The sequence below is a fragment of the Chanodichthys erythropterus genome, chromosome 5 (genome assembly GCF_024489055.1).
Source record: "Chanodichthys erythropterus isolate Z2021 chromosome 5, ASM2448905v1, whole genome shotgun sequence".
Taxonomy (NCBI): Eukaryota; Metazoa; Chordata; class Actinopteri; order Cypriniformes; family Xenocyprididae; genus Chanodichthys; species Chanodichthys erythropterus.
Genome location: NC_090225.1, coordinates 28,660,418 through 28,684,695, shown reverse-complemented (window position 1 = coordinate 28,684,695; position 24,278 = coordinate 28,660,418). Strand labels below are relative to the sequence as shown.

The 24,278-nt window shown below is 40.1% G+C and overlaps 1 protein-coding gene across 3 annotated transcripts in view; it reads right to left on the bottom strand.

The window, feature by feature from the left end:
• The window catches only part of LOC137020785 (echinoderm microtubule-associated protein-like 4), a 121,748-nt gene that overhangs the window by 73,202 nt on the left and 24,268 nt on the right, over positions 1-24,278 (bottom strand). For 2 of the 3 annotated variants that reach the window (XM_067386808.1, XM_067386810.1), the window contains exon 1: positions 4,828-5,246. The exons of the other annotated variant lie outside the window; for it this stretch is intronic. In XM_067386808.1, the coding sequence (XP_067242909.1) occupies positions 4,828-4,897 (70 nt within the window). In that variant the 5' untranslated portion in view covers positions 4,898-5,246. Of the gene's footprint in view, positions 1-4,827; positions 5,247-24,278 lie in introns of those variants that run through there. 3 annotated transcript variants of the gene reach the window in all.

The following is a 24,278-nucleotide window of genomic DNA, read 5'->3' as shown; positions in this document are numbered from 1 at the left end:
GGACCATAAAACCAGCCCTAAGTCGCACAGGTATATTTGTAGCAATAGCCAACAATATACTGTATGGTTTAAAATTATTGATTTTTCTTTTATGCCAAATATCGTTATGATATTAAAGGGTTAGTTCACCCAAAAATGAAAATTCTGTCATTTATTACTCACCCTCATGCCGTTCCACACCTGTAAGAGCTTCGTTAATCTTCAGAACACAAATTAAGATATTTTAGTTGAAATCCGATGACTCAGTGAAGCCTGCATAGCCAGCAATGACATTTCCTCTCTCAAGATCCATTAATGTACTAAAAACATATTTAAATCAGTTCATGTGAGTACAGTGGTTCAATATTAATGTTATAAAGCGACAAGAAATTATTTTTTTTTTTTTTGCGCCAAAAACACAAAATAACGACTTATATAGTGATGGCTGATTTCAAAACACTGTTTCAGGAAGCTTCGGAGCGTTGTGAAACTTGTGTCGAATCAGCGGTTCAGAGTGCCAAAGTCACGTGATTTCAGCAGTTTGACACGTGTTCCGAATCATGATTCTTGAGAGAGGAAATGTCATTGCTGGCTATCCAGGCCTCACTGAGCCATCGGATTTCAACTAAAATATCTTAATTTGTGTTCCGAAGATTAACGAAGGTCTTACGGGTGTGGAACGACATGAGGGTGAGTAATTTCATTCATTCATTCATTCATTCATAAATGACATTATTTTCATTTTTGGGTGAACTAACCCTTTAAGTAAAGATCATGTTCCATTAAGATATTTTGTAAATTTCAAATAAAAAATGTATTTTTGTGAGCAGATATGCATTGCTATGGACTTCATTTGGACAACTTTAAAAGGCGATTTTCTCAATATTTCGATTTTTTTGCAACCTCAGATTTCAGATATTCAAATAGATGTATCTCAGCCTAATTGTCATGATCACCGTTTGTTCCTGTCAGTTCCCGGACTACATCTCCCATCATCCTCTCTGCCACTCACCTGCACACACTTCACACTAATCACTTATCACCACACCCAGCTGCAGCTCATTACACGGACTATAAAAGACTCATACACACACCACCTCACTGCTAGGTCTTGTTTTCACTTGTGTTACACTTCCAAGCGTTTCTCCTGTCTCTCTGTCTGTTCCGGTTCCCGTTACTGATCCCCGTCTGGTTCTATTGTTCTGTGATTGATCGCTGCCTGCCTTTTGACTACTGCCTGTTATCTGACTACGTTCCTGCCTGTCTCTGATGTTCCTGTTTGCCCCCGTTTGACCATGCCTGTACGACCACGCTCAACATTTAATAAAGCTTTGCATATGGATCTCACTCTGAGTCCCGCCTTCGTTACAGAAGACCTAGCCACATCAAGATCCAGCAGCTTTGTTGGGCGTCCTAGTCCCAGCATGGATCCTGCAATGCGCCTTGTAGGCCTTCGTCAAGGTAACTGCACCCTGGAGGCACATATTCAGATATTCTTGGACATTTCTCATTTTTCTGATTTACCGGACTGTGCCCTGATTGACTTTTTTGCCCATGGACTAAACGAACCTCTTAAGGGGTATTTAATCGCTAATGGTCCCCGAGGGACGTTTATGGAATTCTTGGACTTTGCCCTGCTTACCGTTGGTTCACGTTTTACTGTGGGTGTCGCGGAGGAACGTGAAACCTCGTCTCCTCATGTAATGGCGGCTACCACAACAACACTAAGTCAAGTCTCCGCTGATCGCCCAGAGCAACGTCAAGTCTCCGCTGATCGCCCAGAGCAACGTCACGCCTTCGCTGATCGCCCAGAGCAACGTCACGCCTTCGCTGATCGCCCAGAGCAAAGTCACGTCGCCGCTGATCGCCCAGAGTCACGTCAGGTCTCTAGATCAGTCCGGGAGCGGAGAGTGTTGCGTTCCAGTGTGACCGATCCACCGTTGATTTCAGTCCGAGCAGCTGGCATCCCCAAGTCTCCGTCGGCCGCTTCGCTTTCAAGCCCGGTGGCCGCTTCGCTCTCAAACCCGGTGGCCGCTTCGCACTCAAGCCAGCCGACCGCTTCACTCTCAAGCTCGCCGGTTTCAGCGCTCTCAAGCTCGCCGGTTTCAGCGCTCTCAAGCTCGCCGGTTTCAACGCTCTCAAGCTCGCCGGTTTCAACGCTCTCAAGCTCGCCGGTTTCAACGCTCTCAAGCTCGCCGGTTTCTACGCTCTCAAGCTCGCCGGTTTCAACGCTCTCAAGCTCGCCGGTTGCTATGGACTCTCGTTCGCCTATTGCAGTGGACTTAAGCACCCTGGACGCGATGGACGAAATGGCTGCTTTGCCAGTGCCCACGGGCAAGATGGCCGCCCCTGCGGTGCTCAAGGATGCAGGGGTTGTTCCAGCCATTGAGTCCGCTCCAGCCAGTGAGTCCGCTCCAGCACAGCCTGCTCTCCTGGTCTGTCCTGTCTTGGCCCAGAGGGCTGTGCTCACCTTTTATGTCTTGGCTGTCCTACGTGCGTTGAGGAACTCAAGCTCTATTGCCGTCCCGGAGCAGCCCGAGTCCGCTGCCGTCCCGGAGCAGCCCGCTGCCGTCCCGGAGCAGCCCGAGCCCGCTGCCGTCTCGGAGCTGTCTGCTCTCCTTGATACGGCCACGGAGGCCGTTACCGAGCTGCCTGCTCTCCTTGATACGGCCACGGAGGCCGTCACCGAGCTGGCCGCTCACCCTGATACGTCTGCCCTGCTGCCGACGCCCCCCAAACCCCTGGCCCCCGCGCCCGCTACGGACCCCGGTGAAACCCCCAACACCTTTTGGGGGGGGGGCTGTAAACCTGTGGGTGGGGAGCTTGTGGGTGGGGACCTTGCCTGGTCACTGCCGTCATCGGCCTTTGCACTGTTATGGCCACCCATGGACTGTAGCCCACTATGGCCATTAATGGATTCTGACCCACCGTGGTCATTCACGGACTCTGTCTCGCCGTGGCTGCCCAAGCCACCTGACCTGCCATGGCTGCCTGAGCCACCTGACCTGCCGTGGCTGCCCGAGGCTCCTGACCTGCCATGGCTGCCTGAGCCACCTGACCTGCCGTGGCTGCCCGAGGCTCCTGACCTGCCGCGGCTGCCTGAACCACCTGACCTGCTGTGGCTGCTCAAGCCACCTGACCCGCCGTGGCTTCCTGACACACCTGACCTGCCGTGGCCGCCCGAGCCACCTGACCCGCCGTGGCCGCCCGAGGCTCCTGGATCTGCATTGGGGACCCCGTTTCTGTCTGCATGCAGGTCTCCAATGCACCCACCCTCCCTCCCTAGCTGTTCCTTTTACGCCGCGAGGACGCGCCTTCCGGGAGGGCGTTATGTCATGATCACCGTTTGTTCCCTGTCAGTTCCCGGACTACATCTCCCATCATCCTCTCTGCCACTCACCTGCACACACTTCACACTAATCACTTATCACCACACCCAGCTGCAGCTCATTACACGGACTATAAAAGACTCATACACACACCACCTCACTGCTAGGTCTTGTTTTCACTTGTGTTACACTTCCAAGCGTTTCTCCTGTCTCTCTGTCTGTTCCGGTTCCCGTTACTGATCCCCGTCTGGTTCTATTGTTCTGTGATTGATCGCTGCCTGCCTTTTGACTACTGCCTGTTATCTGACTACGTTCCTGCCTGTCTCTGATGTTCCTGTTTGCCCCGTTTGACCATGCCTGTACGACCACGCTCAACATTTAATAAAGCTTTGCATATGGATCTCACTCTGAGTCCCGCCTTCGTTACACTAATATAGTCCAATCCTAACAAACCATACGCCAATGGAAAGCTTATTTATTCAGCTGTCAGATGATATATAAATCTCAATTTCAAAAAATTTACCCTTGTGACTGGTTTTGTGGTCCAGGGTCACATATGTTCTTGCTGAATAAAAGCACTAATTATTATTATTATTATTATTATTATTATTATTATTATTTTTAAATCTTACTGACCCCAATCTTATGTACAGTAGTACAGGCCTGATATTTTGCACCAAATTAAACACTTTTACCTCAATAATTTAAACACTTTCCAATTTTACACACTTTTTATGTTTAAAATAAACACTTTCATACTCAATAATGAACTTAAGACATTTTTTTTTTAAGGAGTACAGTCCTCTGCAGTGTACCTTTAGCATTCCCTCAACAAAAGCTCATGAATCTGCTACATTGTAAGAAAATTTGTAAGTTGAATTATTTGAAAAGACAGCCCGAGAGTTTATTTATTTATTTATTTATTCTTTTTTAAAAAAAGACCGTTTAAGATTTAAAGAAATGTTCAATGCAAGTCTGCAGAATTTTTGCAATGTTTGGACACGCTACATCAGAACAGGCTGTAGGTCTGTGCCAGATCTGCTAGATGAAGCTTGAAGGATCCAGTCAGAATATTTTCAATGGATGTTGAACGTTCAAAGGAAAATTGTATTTTGGGTCAATATTTGATCATTCATTGCAAGAAAAACAAAAGTTAGAAAAGCCAGAGAAAATGAGCAATTTTGAAGAAAAAAAAAACTATCCCAAGTTTGTCAAGCCAACATAAATATTAAAAAAGATTTATCTGAAGTAGAACTAACCACACAAAACTCTCCTGGTGTGCTGACCATTTACAAGCATTCAAATGAACTGCTAGACTCTCACTAAACACACACACACCGCTGAGATGCATCAATGTAGTGAGGTTAGAGCATTACACACACTTCCTCTCTGTGTGGTGTGGAGAGGGGAACCTCCAAATGACAAAAAGGAAGACTCTTGCACACACACACACACACACACGCATGCATCTCAATCACACACACACAACCCTCCCCACAATCCCGCTGTTCTGCATTACCGGTGCAGTGGTGGTTCAGCATGGCCGTGGAGTTACACACTGGAGCTAAACCTGTCGGGCTGTCTTCCATTCTCCGCTCGCGTGTATGTCTGCGATCTTCACCGCTGCACGTCCGCTTCTCCTCGTGTCTGTCTGTCTGTCTCCTTTCAATCTGTCTTTGCCCGTGTGTCTCTCTTTCTCTGTCTCACACACACATTCTTTATTTCTCGCACGGTGCTGCACACATACACCCACTCACACAAAAGCCAGGGCGAGCGAGTGAGCGCGAGGGTGAGAGAGAACAAGGGAAACTAGAGGAGGAGGAGATAAAGGGATAAAAAAAGAAAATCTTGCTTGGCTAAGGGAGTGGCTAAAGCTCCCCTGCTCGCACGTCTTTAACCTCTGCCGTTCCAACGGAGCCACACACACACTGCATGTTGTTTTACTGTGCGCTGGGACGGGGGGAGGGGAGCGCCAAGAGAGGGGAGGAGACCACGTGGAGGTGTCAAAGCTTCAAGGAACCGGCCACGCACACTACAGCAAATTACAATGGTTCTGAAAGCCTCGTTCAAATGACTGTGCAATGGTGTTCCCTCTAAAAAAAAAATGTACTTGCTGAGCAAAACCTCTCAATATTGGGCTGACAATTCAGCCACCAGAGCAAAAACATTGTTTGTACAGTACCAGACCTGTACACACAAGAACGTGCTTACATCATGCAGTTGCAACTTTAAGGTGTTTTTTCAATTTTATTTGACCCCTGATGTAACTTGGAGATATCAATTAATATTTCTGAAAACAAGCAGTTAATTCAGAAGTTTTAGGTTACCTAAAGCCCTGGTAGTGGGTATACTTTTTTTTTTACATGTATGCTAGGGTACGTGCACAGTCGAATGCACGGCCTTGCAAAGTATACTTCATTTGACTCGTACACATACACAGGCGTTCGAAGCATGCGCAGTTTTGTGCAAACCCTCGCCACGAGTTACAACCCATGTAAATACCTTTGTATTCTTTCATGCTAGAGTTGTACAAATGAGGGTACTTTCTAACCTCTTCACACAATCTCTCGTCTATGTAGGCCTCCATTGTCGCTGTAGCTTGCATGTGTTCCCGTCTGTTCTGTTTATGCAGGTTTTCTTTGGCTACCTTGTGAATCGATGCCCCCTGGGCATGGTTGCCACCTTGTGGATAGACTAATTACAGCAAAAAAAAATTTATGCGCATGTGCGACCTGCGCGTACAAGTATGCGTGGTTACAAAAATCCGGCGGTGTGTCTACAGTACTCTTCTGATGACTACATTCGCGTCACGCGCAGTGTAAGCTGACCCTCGCACACGGGTAAAAACTGAAGAACACTTTGGGCTTAAGAACAAGCTTTTTTCTTTTCTTTTTTTTTTTTTTTTTTACACAATGCTGTGTTAACTTTGCCATTCGTTACTAAGAAATTCTATTAAACTAATTAAAAATACAATAGTTATACAATTAAAGTAATACAATTTGTATTTAAATGTATATAAATACAAGGGATGCCACAATTCTCAATATAATACTGAACCACTTGGGAATTTGTTTTCTTCGCAATAATTTCCCTGCATTTTATTTCTCTCCGAATTTGCGCTTTTTTTTGTGTGAGACTACGTGCTGAGACGAGTAAATATCCAATCACTATGCACAAAAGTTAGGGTGTCCTTAACCACGCTTGCAATGCTGGAGTCCGATTTCTCACTTTAACATACATAGGCCTACAACTCAGGTGTTTTGTTGTTGGATGTAAGAGTGAACATAACAGTCTACATTTACTCCCGACATCAGAGCCGCTGAAGACGAAGTAGATTAGTTTTATTTTTGAAGGGAATGCACCCCACATATCTAAATTTGTTTATGTCTGTGTGAATCATTTTACACCAGACTGCTTTGTGAGGGGGGGGTCAATACAAAGGGACAATACAAAACACAGGTTTTGCTAAAAAGTTGTTACTCAAGGATGGATCAGTACCAACTGTTTGTGATCCAGCTTTTAGTCTCCAGAGCGATACTGGATATGGCAGTAATGAAGGTGAGAGCACTTTATTACAGTTCATCAGAGTTGTTTTACAGATATAAAGTTTACCAGTTTATTAAGCACCCCCATAAAGGCATAAGGTCTGTATTTATTTGTTTACTGTTAATTGAGTGTTTCTGTGTAATTCGCTGTGTATGTTGATGATAATGCAAGGGAGAGAGAGAGTTTATGGATAAAACTTTAATGTGCACTTCTTATACTGTGTTTTATTCAACTCTTACAGTGATTTTCTGGAGTCAAAACGGACTCTTCATCTTCTGCGCGAAGTACAATAAACTTCATAAAACTCATCAGTAAAGTTTTGGCCATCATTCGGACGGGGTCCGCTACAACAGTATTGTACTAATAGCGGATAAAAGAGGACAACATAAGTTATAACCATAATTAAACTAAACTATGCCTGTTCTATCTCCATGCAGCATATATTCTCTGGCTCTGTAGGCATCATTGTCCACTCTGATTCGAACATATAAGGCTGACAGTTTCTGACATTTTTATTGCGCGAGATCGTCCTGTATTGTTGCCTGAGCTCTTGAAGCTCTGCCCTCTTCTTGAAAGGGGGCTGGAAGCAGCAGCTCATTTGTATTTAAAGGGACACACAGAAAAAAAAAAAAGTTTTTGCTCACCCCCAAAATGTGGCAATTTTAACATGCTATAAAAAAGATCTATGGGGTTTTTTGAGCTAAAATTGTTGCATCCCTAATAAATACAGACACCAATCCAATCCTACAATCAAGTATCCTAATTTACATCATACTATTTCAACATACTAGCACACTGATACACAAAATATGCCCCCTGAATTTTCCCCAATCCAATGTTCATCCCATGACTATCATGCATGAATGACTGAATGGCTCTGTATGTGTTTATGAGCATTAAGACATTATCTCTACGTCATTCTGAGACTTTTGTATCCAACTTATGTATTTCGTACATTTGCAGTTTATACCCCTCAGAGTTCAACGAGTTACAATGGTAAGTGTGCCTTGTCGGGCCCTTGTTCAAAAACAACACGGCTGTTTATTAATCTAAGACCTGAGGAGAAGAAGTGGAGCATAGCAGCAGTGTTTAAAAAAGAATGAAACATTTAATTATCCCACGTTTGTGAAGGGGCCAGCCTGTCGCTGAGGAGAGCTATAAAACAATGAGAAGGAGAGCGAGTGAGAGAGAGCATTCCTTCAGCACACAGCTGCCAAGTTGGAAGAAAAACCAACAACAAAATGTGACTGGTTAGAAGCCAGAAGGAGAGCCAAAGAGAGGAGACCAGAGGAGAGAAAGAATATCGTGGCCACGTACACCGCAATCTTTCACCGTAAAAAAGCCCATAAACTGAACAACAGGAGATAATCGCAGTTCAAGGGAAGGTAGAAATGTCGTCTCACACTGGGATATGAGTGTCATACTGACACAATTACAGACAAGGAATGAAAAGAAAGTAGGTCAAAGGCCAATCATGGGGACTGTCTAACTCCCACTCTCGCATGCATACGCATGTACATGCACACTTAACGTCTGTATTCAGCCAAATTTATTTCAGCTTACAATGAAATTAAAAACCACAAACAGGGAGTACGCCTACATTTGAATGATCAAACGAGACATATTAGCTCTGTTCCAAAACCTATAAGCTACATTTGCCTACTACCTACAGCACATAGTCAGATGACATCTGGCAGCATACTAAATGAAATAGAACTTCTGATTTGAAAAGCAATTAATTTGGAATACTCTACAAAGGCCAGAACTCTGGGAAATGTACAAATATTGGAATAGGAAAATAAAGCACATGGAAGACTACATTTACAATGGACGAGGAAAAAGATATGATGTGACACTTTAAAAAACAAAAATGTACTTTAAAGGCACAATATGTAAATTTTGCCTCTAGAGGTCGCTTATTCAAAACAAAGACGTAGCTTGATGACGTGCTGACTTCACGTCTACAGCCGGTGGAAAGAATCCATTGGAAAGAAAAACCAGAACGAGGCCGATGCAGCGATTGTTAATGAGAGATGAGCGCGACACACGGCTCGAGATCAGTGGAGCTTTTATTATGCCACAGTCGTCGCTTTCGCTTCTTCCAATCTTGTGTATGTGGGTTAACGCAGCACTTTTTATCATATTAGATACATTTGTGTGTTGTTATAATGCTACTATGTGTGTTCGCTTGGCGACTACTATGAGACAACAGTTGCACACTGCAGTATGCTAGGCTAGATCGTTATAAGAGGCATAATAAATCATGGTACTCACTGTAAATCAAGAAAACAAGATTTAAACAATTAGACTCAATGTGTTGAGCTATATAACAATGATTAGTTTTCTGTCAATTAATGTCTCCAAACAGATGCTCACCTGTCTAATAAAACACATAATATATTAAAGTGTCTTTGGTGTTTCCATGGTTTCTACAAAATAAAACCGGAAAACGAGGATAAGATGTCATTGATTGGCGACGCATGGACACGGTCCGTGTCCTGTTTAATTTCTCTGGATTTAAACGTTCTTGGAAACATTTGGGATAACATAAGTACACAAGTCAGCAAAATATATAACACTGTTCTAGTGGTTTTTGGATATTTTAACCTAAAATTCTTACATATTGTGCCTTTAATAAACAAATTCTTGCCATTATCAGTAAAATTAATTGCAAAAATATTTATAATGAATATTTCTCCCATTTCTTTCCCAGCAAAAAATCTATGCAGAGAACAGACAAAAAGTACTACGTTGCATGAGTGCAGTGTATTTATTTTTTCTTGGGAATCGAACCCGTGACCTTGCTGTTGCTGGCGCCTTGAGTTCATGTTGTTCTACAGGAACTGTGACAACAGTGCCAACTCATACACAGCTACTAACACAGCAGTGGCAATCTCTATAGAAACTGTCAGTCTAAACCCGATTTTTGTGCATATACGACTGGAATCTGATCAGATTTAGCAATTGTGAATGGCAAAAATATATATATATATAAATATACAAAAATAAAATGAAATGCAGTTTTTACAAATCCGTTTTGAGCTATATTTGAAATCCTATTTAAATTGCATTTCTTGAAATCTGTTTCAGTCTGACGGCTGATTTATCTCACTTTCTCAAGCCATGTAAAATGTAAAAATCTCAGACGTTGTCAGTGCTGGGTAGATTACTGGCAAATTGTAGTATGTTACTGATTCTAAATTACATGACAAAAATTGTAGTTAATATCGTAATCCATTACATTACACATTTAAGATAATATAATCTGATTAGATAACTTTTGACCTCACTCATTTATCACATTGATTTGAATAGGATAATATTGTACCATACTGATATAAAATACAAAGAGAAAGAAAATATATTCCATTCTTTGTTATCAACAATATGAAGTGCATTACACATTACAAATGGGATAACCGTCCTCTCAGTAAGGCTTTACACATCTATGCACTTACACAAACTATTCATTTGCATATTAACTGCAAATCTGCTCAATGTTTGCTAAATGTTTGCTAGAATACTATGGGGGAATTCACTGAAATGAATTATGACTAAGTGCTGCTTGATCACTAAAGCAATTATGCAAATCAAGGACAGTCGCAAACACATCCACCAAATTATTGCTGATCACAATTTTTCATGTGCCGAATGGCAAGCTTATATTTCAGTTCTTGAGCACTATGTTCTAGTGAATGCAGCACAATCTGACATACTTTACTGAGAGCGTACACCATCACTACATTTCAGGAATTAATGTTGCCATGATGAAGCAAAAAACGTACACAAACATCTTTTAAAAAAAAGTTTTTTTCTATTTAACCCTCAGACACCTAAGCACTGATTTTCATGTTGTATTTTTATTTTTATATTTATTTTATTTTTTTCACTCTTTGTGTCTTTAGGAAGCCATTAGTTCTAAAAACCATTTTGCTTAGGCAAAATTTGCACCAGAGTATGATTTGGAAAAACGTTGCAGAAAATCGCAATACTGGGCATTTAAGGTTGCAAAATTTCTATTTTTTGATACAGTAAGTTAAAGTTAAGACACACAATCCAGCGCACAAAGGTATTCGAAAATAATACTTTGAACCAGTAAGGATACAGTCATGAAAGGTTAAGAAATGTTAACCACCTGGATCAGAAATGCGTCAGATAACAAAAAGTCATTAAAGGGTTTTATATTGTCTTCAAACTTAAAATGGCTCCTATTTTTTTCAATATGGATGCATTTATCTTTCAGCAGTAGGATAATTTTTGTCCGTTTTCCTTGATAATTACATTTAGGTTCTTCCCTTTCAAGAAGTGATATCATTTCAGAGGGAAAAGGGCATGCCAACACAACAGGAAACTTTAGTGAAATTATGCTTTTGGTCTAATGATGACTTTTCTAGCAGTAGATTGACTTGTTATGCGAGTCAGGTCAATATAGGCGTGTCACTGTGAGACCCTAAGGCATAATCGAAACTGCCGTAACATTCATTAATTCAAAATTCTGACATGTAACATAAGTGCTGAGGTGTACACCTGGTGTTAAACAGGTGAAAGGTGCAATGTTTCATTTTAACGTATCTGCATGCAAATTTCAACATTTCACAAGTTCAGATTTGCTTATAATTTAATAGAGTAAAGGTTATCCATACTTGGCATGCTGTCTGAGAGGAGGGCTCCGAGCTTGGAATTTGGCCCAAACCCAGAGTACTACCCCATCCTATGTTGGCATAGGAATAGTTAAAAGTGAGGATATGGGGTGGTGGAGGGATGCTGGAAAACTGTCATAGAACAGAGGTAAATCTTATTAACCTAATTAACACCGGAGGAGCACATTCAGTCAATCAGCTCAATTAATGATATATTTATATATATATATATATATATATATATATATATATATATATATATATATATATATATATATATATATATCATCAATTGAGCTGATTGACTGAATGTGCTCCTCCGGTGTTAATTAGGTTAATTATCTGAACAAGCTCCTCCTGAACTTAAAAACAGACGAGGACCAGGGCTGATAATATCCACTCAATCAAGAGGGGCTGGAAAAATGTGTGACTGCAGCTTTGTGTCTCATGTTGAATTCAGGGCTGCTGAAGTTAACGCGACAATAACGCAAAAAATTGCGACATTAAAGTAGGCTCTATTTGAATCCCCGTAGTTCAAGCCAGGGTTACCAGGTCCAAGGTTTTTCTTCCACTTCAATAGAAGTTATAGCATTAAAAAACATGCATGAACATCAGAAGGTATGTTGAAAGATACAGTACAACTTACTGAAATGAATCATATCTCATGTAATCGCTCAATCTGTGTTTCAACCACAGAAAGACATCAATAAAACAGCTTGTGAACAATGTGTCACTTAACGTCCTATTTACTCATTATGTCCTATGTTCATTGTTCGTTAGTTAGCTATATAAAAAAAACACTTATTTACTGTTAATTATATACATGTTTGAATAAATTCAGAGTTCATGAAAACAACCTTATGTGCAACTGAGTACACAATCATGTCAGTTTTTATTTGAGTGTAATTATCATATCTGAAAATAAACAGCAGTTGTTAGTTAAAAGTTTGAGCTCTGTGGTCAATTTGAGCCTCTAATATTATAGTGGGTTCCCTGTATAGTTTACAGCATCAGTTGGGAGAGATTTTATTTTCCTAACTATTGGTATTGGTATCGGCAAATATCATTCTGAATAATCGGCTATTGTATCGGCTATGATATTTAGATTCAGCTCATCTCTAGATTGTTAATTTTGACAAGTTCTCACCAAAGCCACTATAAGATGGGCACAAATAAGATGCCTGAACACTAGACACAAAAATCTTTGTAAACACGTTGGCAGAATGCACAAATCCCAGAGTGAGACCTGCAAAATAACCGACTTGCTGCAGACACATGTGCAACATGTGCAACTCTCCATGTCTCGGCATGCTTGAGGAGCGGGACCCACTGTCGCCCGGCCTGGTGAAACCGTCACCTCGAGAAAGGAAACTGAGACTCGTCAGAGGCCCACAGACCTCACACTAAAATAGAGATGACAGGAAGGCAGCCGGTGGCACACAGGAAAGAGAGAGTGTGCAAAGGACGAAAGCAGAAGGGCTGTTCATACTTTAAGTGAAGAATCTGCACAAACACCCCAACGCTTTCCCAGAAACACTGTGACCACAAAAAACACACTTCTGCAGCGATATCAAACACCCCAGCAGTTTATGAGAGTGGGTGAGCAGTCATTTAGCAGACACTTTTATCCAAAAAGACTCATTACAGGGACGGTCCCCGATGAGATTAAGAGTCATGGTCAGTCGAGCCCTTGCAGGGTTTGAACCTACACCCTTCTGGTTACCAGCCCGAATCTTTAACCAGAGTCACTTTCAGCCTCAGATGCAAAACCCATGGACCAACTGATGCATCTCACACAACAAAACTGTGAAGTACTTGCAACAAATCAGCAGTTCCAATTTTATTGGCTGGCTTCACAAAACTTCCAGGTGCTTGGAAACAAAGGTGTGCTTATAGGTACCAGGCTGATACAATGACCAATTCTGAGGAAGTACTACAAACTTGCCAGGATAGTAGCGCTTATTAGAAATTAAACTAGCTATCCAAGAGCATAAATGTAGAAGTTATGTCTGTGAAATAGTATCTGCTTATTTATTTTGGTCGAACAGATGCCTTTTCGAAGCAATACAGTTTTCAGCTATTTTTATTGGTGTTCTTATTTATTTGTTTATTTATTCATATATAGAGTATATATATATATATATATATATATATATATATATATATATATATATATATATATATATAATTCATAAAACTCTAGAGCGCGTAGGCTGATACTTAGTTCTTCACATTCAATCTGCAAGCAATCACATCATTACTGCATGGCACCAGCTGATTGGCCTCTGCTCATCCTGCAGCCAATGAGATTGCTTGCTCAACATTTAAATAGTCTGGTTCAGAGTTTGCTTTAAGCTAGTCCTTCAGCACGCTATCAGAGTTCATCTGAACCCCTCCACCTCCCCAGCTCCACCTGCTTATCTGCTATGGGATTTAGGTATGTGTATTTATGCAGCAGCAACATATCTAACATGCTCACAGCTGTGTGTCTGTGTATCTATTAGCAGTAGCAAGTCTATACTTGCTCTACAGCAGCAGCAGTGTAACAGACCTAATCCTCCAACTCCATACATACATACTAATATATCAGTGTTGTTACTGTTAACTAAACCTAAAGCTATGAAAAATGTTCTGTTGTTAACTGAAATAAAGCTGGAATAAAATAAAATAAAATATAAATATTAAATTACAAAACTTAAACAGAAATTATAAATATTGCCTGGTAGGGGTGTAACGGTGCACAGAAGTCACGGTTCGTTACATACCTCGGTTTTGGGTCATGGTTCGAATAGGAAAAATGATCCCACTTTATTTTAGGGTCCAATTCTCACTATTAACTAACTATTAACTATGACGTTTGCCTCAATAAACCCCTAATTACTGCTTATTAATAGTTAGTAAAGTAGTTAAGTTTAGGTATTGGGGATGTAGAACATGATCATGCAGAATAAGGCATTAATATGTGCTTTATAAGTACTTATAAACAGCCAATATCCTAGTAATATGCATGCTAATAAACAACTAGTTAATAATGAGAATCGGACCTTAACTAAAGCATTACCGGAAAAAACAAATCCACAATGCTAGGTTTCTTTTCATTTATTTTGAACAGACAATTGTGCAAATCAGTGTTTATTCCACTTAGCGGCATGTAGTCCCCTAGTTAGTACAGTACAGCCTCCTATAGTGTAGTAAGCACTAAGCAGTAAACAGTAAACAATCTTGCACAGGTCATATTTTTGCAGGGCTGATAAAAAAAACAAAAAAAAAACAAAAGGTATTTGGTCACAATCAGCTACAAAACTGGAAAAGAATCTTGAATTATAAAAGTACAAAAAAAAAAAAAAATAGAATAATGAAAAATTAAACTTTTGCATTTAGAAGAGTTACAATATGCTACACTTAAAGGTGCTGTAAGTACAATTTGAACTACGCTGTTGGACATTGTTGATATTTGAAATCAACCCAAACAAACCCACCCCTCTCTTCATTGCTCCGTTCCCAAAACTCACACTCCAATCCTAACCACCCTGCTCCAGTTGGTCTCGAACCCCGGCCCGATCGCTGCTGGCATGTGTGGCGAGTGCACTATGATGCTAATGATGCTGCATTCTTTAGCGGATGTCAGCGCGTAGTAGTTTAACAGCACAACTCTCACTATCAGGTGAGTGGATGTTGCGCAACAAAATGCTTCACGAAAAATAAAGCGCAGCTGATGAATGAACAACAAGGAAGCACAAAAAATTTATGTACAGTGAACAAGAGTAAATACAAAGTGTTTGCTGTTAGTCGCCAACAGAACATCAGCTCCAGACAATCAAACCCACGTTACTCACATGAGAAGCGGGATCAAAGCAGCCTCCGCGTCTGTTTTTCCCTTCCCGCTTAGCTCTCTCCAGCTCTGGAAAGATTTTCTAATATAAACGCGGGTCCTAAAGCCCAGCCATTAACCTTCATTCCAGTGATATTCTTTTGAGCTCTTTTGTTTTGTGTCCGATTTCTCGTTGTGCAGTTTTTTTTTTTTCTTATTTTCAAACCTCCCTCTCTCCTCGACCATCATACCCCCCCGATGCTGATTGGTTAGACGTATGTTGTTGGTATCGCCTGACTAACTTCCATACAGTGTTTTTGAAATACCCTTTTAAACTATATAAACATTCAAAGCTTAAGACCAACTCTCTTATACTTCATTTTTCGTGTTCCACTCCGTTTTGCGCAGTTAAGGGTGCAAGCCTTTTAAAGTATGCTCCTTTGAAAATGAGCTCTGAAAGACGCATTCGACGCGTCTAGTGGACTTTGTTTTCAAGCGCTCAAGTCATTCACACATGCACTGTTCCTCTTCTGCTCTTTTTCCTGTTGTGGCAGTTTCCCATGTACGGTTACACCCCTACTGCCTGGGCAACTAACTGAAATAAAAGTAAAAGAACTGAAATGACTAAAACTATAAAAGCACATAACAAAATTACTAGATCTTTTCTAAATAGGTAGTTTTTGACCAGAATAAGCTTCAAAAAGTATCTTGCTTCATGTGGATAGTCTGGGTAGGTGTGACTCACTTCAGGACTCTATACTTGTGATTATACAGCATATGTGTGAATAAACTCTACAGTAAAAGATTGTGAAAGAGCTGAAATTTTTCAGTGTTTCAACCAAAACTTTACTGGTGACTCACAACACTCACTGGGGTCAGACAAAAGAAAAAAAGAAGGGAAAAAAAAAATGTTTCCAAAGATTCTCCTCATTTTATATAGAGAAAAGGTACAGATCAAGCAAGCTTATGCTTGCATATTTAAAGACATACTGCATATCCATTTTGCAATGTCAAACCCAGGTGAAGAGCTCTAATTTGATTTACTGCATTATTATTCCTCATCTCCATTCTTATTTTTAATTTGCTCCATATCTGTTCATCTCTGCCCTGCATAAATCACAATGAGGCTAATGGTTTGTGATGAGACATATTTGGGCATGTCTGAACGGTGGAGTTCAGCTTACTCAATATTTAAGTGTAATGCACTCTGATACCAGTACGATCAGTTCGGCTCCCTGCTGAACGGCGTCAAAAACTAGAGTGAGAGGCTGAATCAGTTGCTAGTCAATTAGTGATCTTGATTAGTCTTATGATTTGTTATTATGATTAGCGTGACTGGTGACCACTTGCTGTGCTTCAGCTGGTAGACAGTTTGCAGTAAAACACTCTCAGAAATGTCTTTAAAGATCTTTGAAATCAGCATGAAATGGAAGTTGAAATAATTGGCTTAATAATAGTTGTCCTTTTACATCTATCTGAGAGAAAGCATTTTAACATTGAAAAAAAAAAAATGACACACTTCAGTTTTAAATACCCCGATTAATACCAGAGGCTCTGTGCTCCTCCGTTCCTTTCTCTGATGAACATGATTTGTATAGCCTCTCTAAATTGGAACAAGAAAGACAGAGGGCCAGAAATACACCAACGCACATGCATGCATATGCACAGCTGGCCTCTACGGAGTGATAAGGGCATTTGAGGTCAAACAGGCTGAACGGCAGCAATGAGTTATAGCACCCACACACACAGCAAGGGATGACAGAAAAAGAGATGTATACAGAGACAGAGAGAGAAACCACAATGGGGTGAGCCTGACAAAACAAGACATGTTCGACATAGAGCAGTCACACGCAAGCTAGCATTTAGGGAAATGCCTCCACATCAGGTATTCTCCTTTAGGCAGACTTTTGAGAATCAGCATGAAGTCTGGTCCACATCGCAGCTTATTCCGGTCAAGAACTGCAAACTTACACCATGTTCTAACCACCAGACACAATGCGATTAGATTCCAGCCACAAACAATTTGTCTGGCCACACCAGAATCAACGCGACGTGACTATGAGACGCGATATAGTCAATCAAAAATCACAGCCAATCAGAAGAGCGCATGGCGGCCTCTCTCTGAAAGCTCCAGGACTCACAACGAAATGGATAAGTACATAATCAAATTCATGAATATTACACCATTTTAACATTATTAAAATACATACCGAGTTACTGAAACAATCTTTGTCATAGAATACAATTGTCTGTTCACAATGAGTTGAACATTCTTGTTTCTTTTCATTTATTTTGTAGATCTGAGGTGAATTGTCCATTGTTGCTTTCAGTACTGTACAGCTATAAACCCACACAAAATGAGATTCAAACTCACACTAGATGCTTTTAACATTAAATAAAGCACATAAACAGTACCTGAGATTATCATTGACATACTTTGTGTTGTTATTCCAGCCGCGACGCCAAAGAAAAATAGAAACCGTTTTTAAAATAGAATAGTCGCGTTTCGTCGTCACGGCTGGTTAAGACAAAAACACTGTTTAACATGGAAAAGAGACCTTTTATCACATGTTGCAGGAGGAAGGGGCTGTGTGCCAGACATATAAATGTACCGATCCACAGATTTTGATGTTAATTAGCAATTCTTTTGTTTAATTGTTTCTATGTCACTTAAACAAAACTGTAACAATCTAAACCTAAAACTGCAAACTTACAAAAACCTGCAAGAAAGCTTGCTGTTTAACAAGAGTTTTCTATTCTTCTGTGTAAAATGCATGACATGATCCATGAATGGTCTGTGTAAGGACCACCTGAGGCTGAGATTGAGATCAGCATAAAACAGAAGGTACAAGATTCTTTTCATCCCTACTGAGAAATGGCTTCTCAAATAAGAAAAAAGTAAAAGTAAAAAAAAAGTAAGTCAGGACTTGATTTTGTCCATGGGGAATTGAATGGATGGCTGTGGTTTGCTCTTTGGTGGATTCTGATTAAATATTATGAGGCACATGAACAAATCATTTATAATCAATACTGCAATATTCCATAATAAAAATATTTGTCAGTTTTGATTTCATGGTGACTTTAGAACAAAACAAGGCTGAGATTTAACAAAAGTCTTAAAAAATATCCAACAACATGCCATCATAAATGGCACAGTACAACACAGCAATGCAGTCTGAAGCTTTTTGTAGCTTAATTTGGCCACAAAACCCTGCTTTTAAACTTCAGTTTATTTCAACCAGATTGTTCTTTAGAGGAAGGTTGTGTTAGGACACACACAAACAGCAAAGAAGTAAAGTAAAAATGCAGAAAGTTTTCTGTGATGGGTAAGTTTAGGGTTAGTGGATAAAACATACACTTTGTACAGTATAAAAATCATTGTGTCTATGGACCGTGCCCATAAAACATGAAAATCCAATGTGTGTGTGTGTGTGTGTGTGTGTGTGTGTGTGTGTGTGTGTGTGTGTGTGTGTGTGTGTGTGTGTGTGTGTGTGTGTGTGTGTGTGTGTGTGTGTGTGTGTGTGTGTGTGTGTGTGTGTGTGTGTGTGTGTGTGTGTGTGTGTGTGTGTGTATTTTGACTTAACCATATTTTGGGGACAAATGTGTAAACCTCCTTTTAAGGATGTCCTCATTTGTAAAACAGTATAAAATAAATATGTAATTTGTAGTAAATAAGTAATTTAAATAAATAATTTAGGTTATAGATTTGTAATTAGTAGTGCTTTAAAACAGAAGTCTATGGAATGTCCCTATTTAGACTAGTAAATAGTATCTACATGAATGGTTCCGATTCACCTTAAGAATTCTTGATCCTAAATGATTCCATTATCGATTCTTTTAGTACAGAAGCACAAAATAATTGATCCTAACTATATTAAACAATGTGTAAACAATACATATACAGCATATAAGCAAAACAACACTGGGGCAGCACGATTTAATCGCACAATGCGAAAAATAACATTGAATTTAAATGCGATTATCGCTTAAACGTGATTCTTAGTGCGATTATGAAATCGCAAAGGCTGCGCTTATTTTTTTAATGCTCAGCTTATCAATGAAGTATGGCTCTAAATGCTAATCCATCTGAAAGCACTGCAAGTTTGAGTTGCTTATAATGTACATTTGAAAAAGCAACGCGTCAAACATCTTTTAACACCTCAAGCATTTATTAACATCTTGTCCAACAAAAGACAACATTTAATAACATGTTTTACTCCAAACTCACTTCCTAACGACAGTCCTTCTGTGAGATGATGTGGCTTCTTACACTGAATAAGGCAGTCGTGTGTTATTAGTCATGTTTAATCAATCAAAGCATTTCAATCTTCTGTTTATTCAGCTACAGCGATACGACGCGTGTAATATTCTTCTGCGGCAGGGCATATTTGGAGTTTCTGCGTGAGAGCGCCCTCTGGCTTTCAGACGGAGAAGCATTTACTACTGATCACAGAGCCGTACAGCTCTGACAAGCTGCGCATATAATAATCACAGCCTTTGCGTGCGGTTTAATCGCGATAAATCGTGCAGCCCTAAACAATACAATATTTGCTAACTTTTTTTACATTTTAAATGATCGTTTATTACAACAAAATTCTGAATGTACATCTATGAGATTGTCATCACCAGTCAATACTTCCAGTCAGTAATTACAAGAACTTAACAAGATAAACCTTACAACACACAATGATTCTTGGTTTGGATTTGTAGTCCGATAAGAACAACAGTAAAGACTTGAGTCATTTTCACTTAATCATTCAAAAGAACATTTTCACTAATTCGTGAGTTGGCTACAGTGTTTGCACCGTATGTTTGTTGTTGCATGCAACCAGCTAGGTGCAACAGAAAGATGTGTTACCTTTTTTTTTTGCCACCATTTCTCACACCATGGCACTGTAGATTCAGAAATGCAGATGAAAGATGTCGTGAAAAATCATTTCAGTATTTTAAAGCAAAAATCTGGTTCTATGTAAGAACAAGTTCTCATTTCCCAACCGTAAACACAAGCATTGGCTTGGAGCCATTAAATGAACAGGTACGAGCCTCGGTAGCAGCTATTCTAAATCTACACGCAACTAAGCCACTTTGTTCTCCAAGCCACACAAATTATACATCAAAGCTCACTATGCGTCTGTCTAATTGAAGAAACACTCAGAGATCCATGATTCCTGCCCCCCTGCAGTGCCCCAGCAAATGGGTGTGTGTGAGAAGAGTGTGTGTGGGTGCAGATTTGGCCGCCCACCCCTACACCCTTTGACAGCATCGGCTGCATTCCTCGCATCCCTGTTTCCAATTAGCCTGGAAGAGCTCTGCAGTACTGAGAGGCCGTGAGAGCCGAGTGGAAACAATACTGCTGCCGCGGTGTTAAGCTGCAATGTTCTGCACAACATTCGCATTTCACCTGGATTTGTTGTGGACTGAAAAGAGTTGGCTGTACTTGATTTTCCTCTTTCTTCATCAGAAAAGAAAAACTACTGCTACTAGACGCAGTTATAAGCTACTGCATGCTTGCACTTTTCAAACGCACCAAAGGATCATTGCCGGCGGCGCCAAAACCAAAAGACCACCGCATTCGAATGCAAATAGAGCACTATGCTTTGATGTTTTGACAATCCACAAAATCTCTCCTTCCAAAACAGACTGAAGTCTGTACGTGTACATGATGAGAACCTTTAATGGCATAACCCAACAGTTCATCTCGTGTAAAGCCTTTGTGTTGGGCTGCCATGAATCATAAAACGATCTCCGTGGTATTCTGGGCTTGTGTGCTACAATCTCTGTGTATAGACTCAAAAAAGCTGTGTGCAATCCTACAACACATTAAATCCCACAAATATGTTTCTGAACATGCCATTAAATCACTTTATGGTAATCCAAGCCGCTTTTTGTGTGCAATTAGTTGCTGCAGGAAAAAAATCTAGACCTGATGAACCTGAAAGAGTTGTGTTTAAACAAGTTTCTGTGTATTTTTGCTGCCAATTCTGCTGCTAACCCCACACACACATACACACACCCACACACACACACACGACCAGCGTGCCACAGATGAGTGGTACGGCGCCAGAGAGCTCGCTCTGCTTTCTGCTGACTGCAGCGATTACAGACACCCCTGCCTGAGTGAAATCACAGGTGTGTAGCCGTCTTACATTCGTGTTTGTGTGTGTGTGTGTGTGTGTGTGTGTCTGTATGTGTGTGTGAGAAGGGGGTGTAAACATCAGGAGAATGCAAACAACCCGTCTCAAATGTTAGTGTGTTTACCATGGTATATAATGACTGCACGATCAAATTCTTTGAGATCATCACCATAAACATTCTGTGGTACATATTTGGAGCAACAATATATTGTACTCTGTTAACCAAAGTTGACCAAAAACTAAAACACTAGTACTGGATAATTAAAAATGTTCTGACATGGTGATAAAAATCTGGTCATCCATCTGCTTATACTCCAGCCATCCAGTTATCTATCAAGCTATCAATCCGTCTGCTCGTCCATCCATCCATCCATCCATCCATCCATCCATCCATATTATATATATATATATATATATCCAAATACATATGTCTGGTGATGGATAATATATATATATATATATATATATAGATATATGGATGGATGGATGGATGAGCAGACGGATAGATAGCTTGATAGATAAAAGGATGGCTGGAGTATAAGCAGATGGATGTATGGATGGATGGAGTATAAATGGATGGATGATGGATGGATGGATGGAAGGATGGAGTATATGTGGATGGATGGATGGATGGATGGATGGATGGATGGATGGATGGATGGATGGATGGATGGATGGATGGATGGGAGTATATGCGGATGGATGGATGGATGGTGGATGGATGAGTATAAGTGGATGGATGGATGGAGTATAAGCGGATGGATATAAGCGGGTGGATGTAAGGAGTATAAGCGGATGGATGGATGGATGGATGGATGGATGGATGGAGTATAATAGAGCTGCACTATTCTGTATAAAATGAGAATCACGATTTTTTGGTTTCAAATAGTGATCGTGATTCTCCCAGGATTCTGAAAAGATAACTAAACAAAATAACATGTAATTAGAGGTTCTGACAAAATATTGAATTAATTATTTAGGCTAAAAATGGGTTTGAATGAATTCAATGACTAATTAATAAATACTTGTTTCATTAGGCCACTGGATGAATCAGTGTTTTTGAACAAATCTTTTGAATGAATGATTCAATGACAAATATTTTTTTAACAGTCACTTGTCACCACCTAGTGTAATTAGTGTAATTGATACAATATTCATTTGAAGCATCACATTACTTTTAAAATGTGATTTATTTTGTTTGATGTCTAATCTTTTTTCCCAGCACTTCCGTGATAACATGAAGTACTGAAACAGAAATAAAAACACTGTGTTGTTGAAGACTGTTTGTGAAGGTGATCTGAACAGATCTGAATGTTCGCTGTGATCATACTTGTCAAAGGTTTAATAGACAAAGCCGAATCGCTGTCATTTAGGAATACGTGTGTTTGAATCGAGATCACGATCCTTTAACGATTAATCATGCAGCTCTGACAGATATGTGTATAAGCTGATGATTGCTGATGATGCTAATCGACAATAGGCATTGCCCCTTAAAAAAGTTAATTTAAGTGGTATGGATGATAATCATACTGTATTATTAGCATCATTGCTTGAATTAGGGTGATAGGGGTTCCTGAGATGGTTTGGTCCCAAAATATATTTGTAGTAGTGAAGAAAATATTGACAGCTTCAATCTTCTGCAGTCTTTCTGCCTGTGAAAGTCAGTCCTCACCTGCTAGAAGCCAAAAGTCGGATGAATGTTAATGTTAATATCGCTGTAAACCGAGGTCAACAGCATGAAATGAAAGCAATATGGAAGTATGTGATGAATGAACCTTCTTTCTAGTTCATGAGAGAGTTAATCATCTACTACAGCTGAGGGTAATAAAAACCATTCCCATGTACCAATACTGATGAACAGTTTCACCATCTTGTTCTCACAGACTCACAAACATACAGTCCTCTCTGTCTGCGTACATGCTTGAACACACATTAAATGAAATAAACGCACAGTATTGGTGTCCAAGCAGTGCATACATAAACAGTTCATTTAGTCTGCACTAATGCAAGCCATATTATCAGTTAAATAATTGCAGATGGATCGTGTGTGCAGTAACTGAACTAGTCTAGAGGGCTGTACATTGATCCGTGGTAAATTACACGCAGGACCATTTTGAAACTGGCAAGATTATGATGACTGATAAGGAAACGCTGTAGTGTCCAAACACCACAGCAACTAGGACTGTAACTAATGATTATTTTGAAGATTGATTAATCTTTTTTTCTTTTCTTTTTTTGGATTAGTCGATTAATCTAATGATTATTTTTCGATTTTATTTTTCTGGCCAGTCGATTAATCCTTTATTTAACCTACCAATAAATAATTGTAACTTCTGCCATTAATCTTTCACGTTTTTTTGCAAACATTTTTCTCAGAGAATACTTACTTTACAACATAAAAAAGAAAGTGCCAAGAGGCATCTATTAAAAGGCATCTATTAGTCAAACAAATGGCTGCATTCACAGTCACTGTTTGGGATTGACAGCATTTGCTTACAGGGTCCGATCGAGGTGTGAGTTTATCCATCAGATATTTTAAATAGCCACCAATGACTTCAAAATGCTTTGTAACTGAGTACTTTTGAGCCACGTGCCTCACAGCTCACACCCACTGCAGCTCCTGTGGATCTGTGGATAGACACAACTCATTGCACCGTCACCGTCTGAGTAAACTAAACTCATCATGATTATACCGTTCAGAGTGGTTCTCACATTATATGACGTGGCAGACAACTAGTTGTCCAGTGCGGTTCCATAAATTTCTCGTAAAGCTGTTCTGAATAGCTACATTTGTTACAGAAAGTATTATTTTTTGTTAATGTTAGTTAAGAAATTCAAC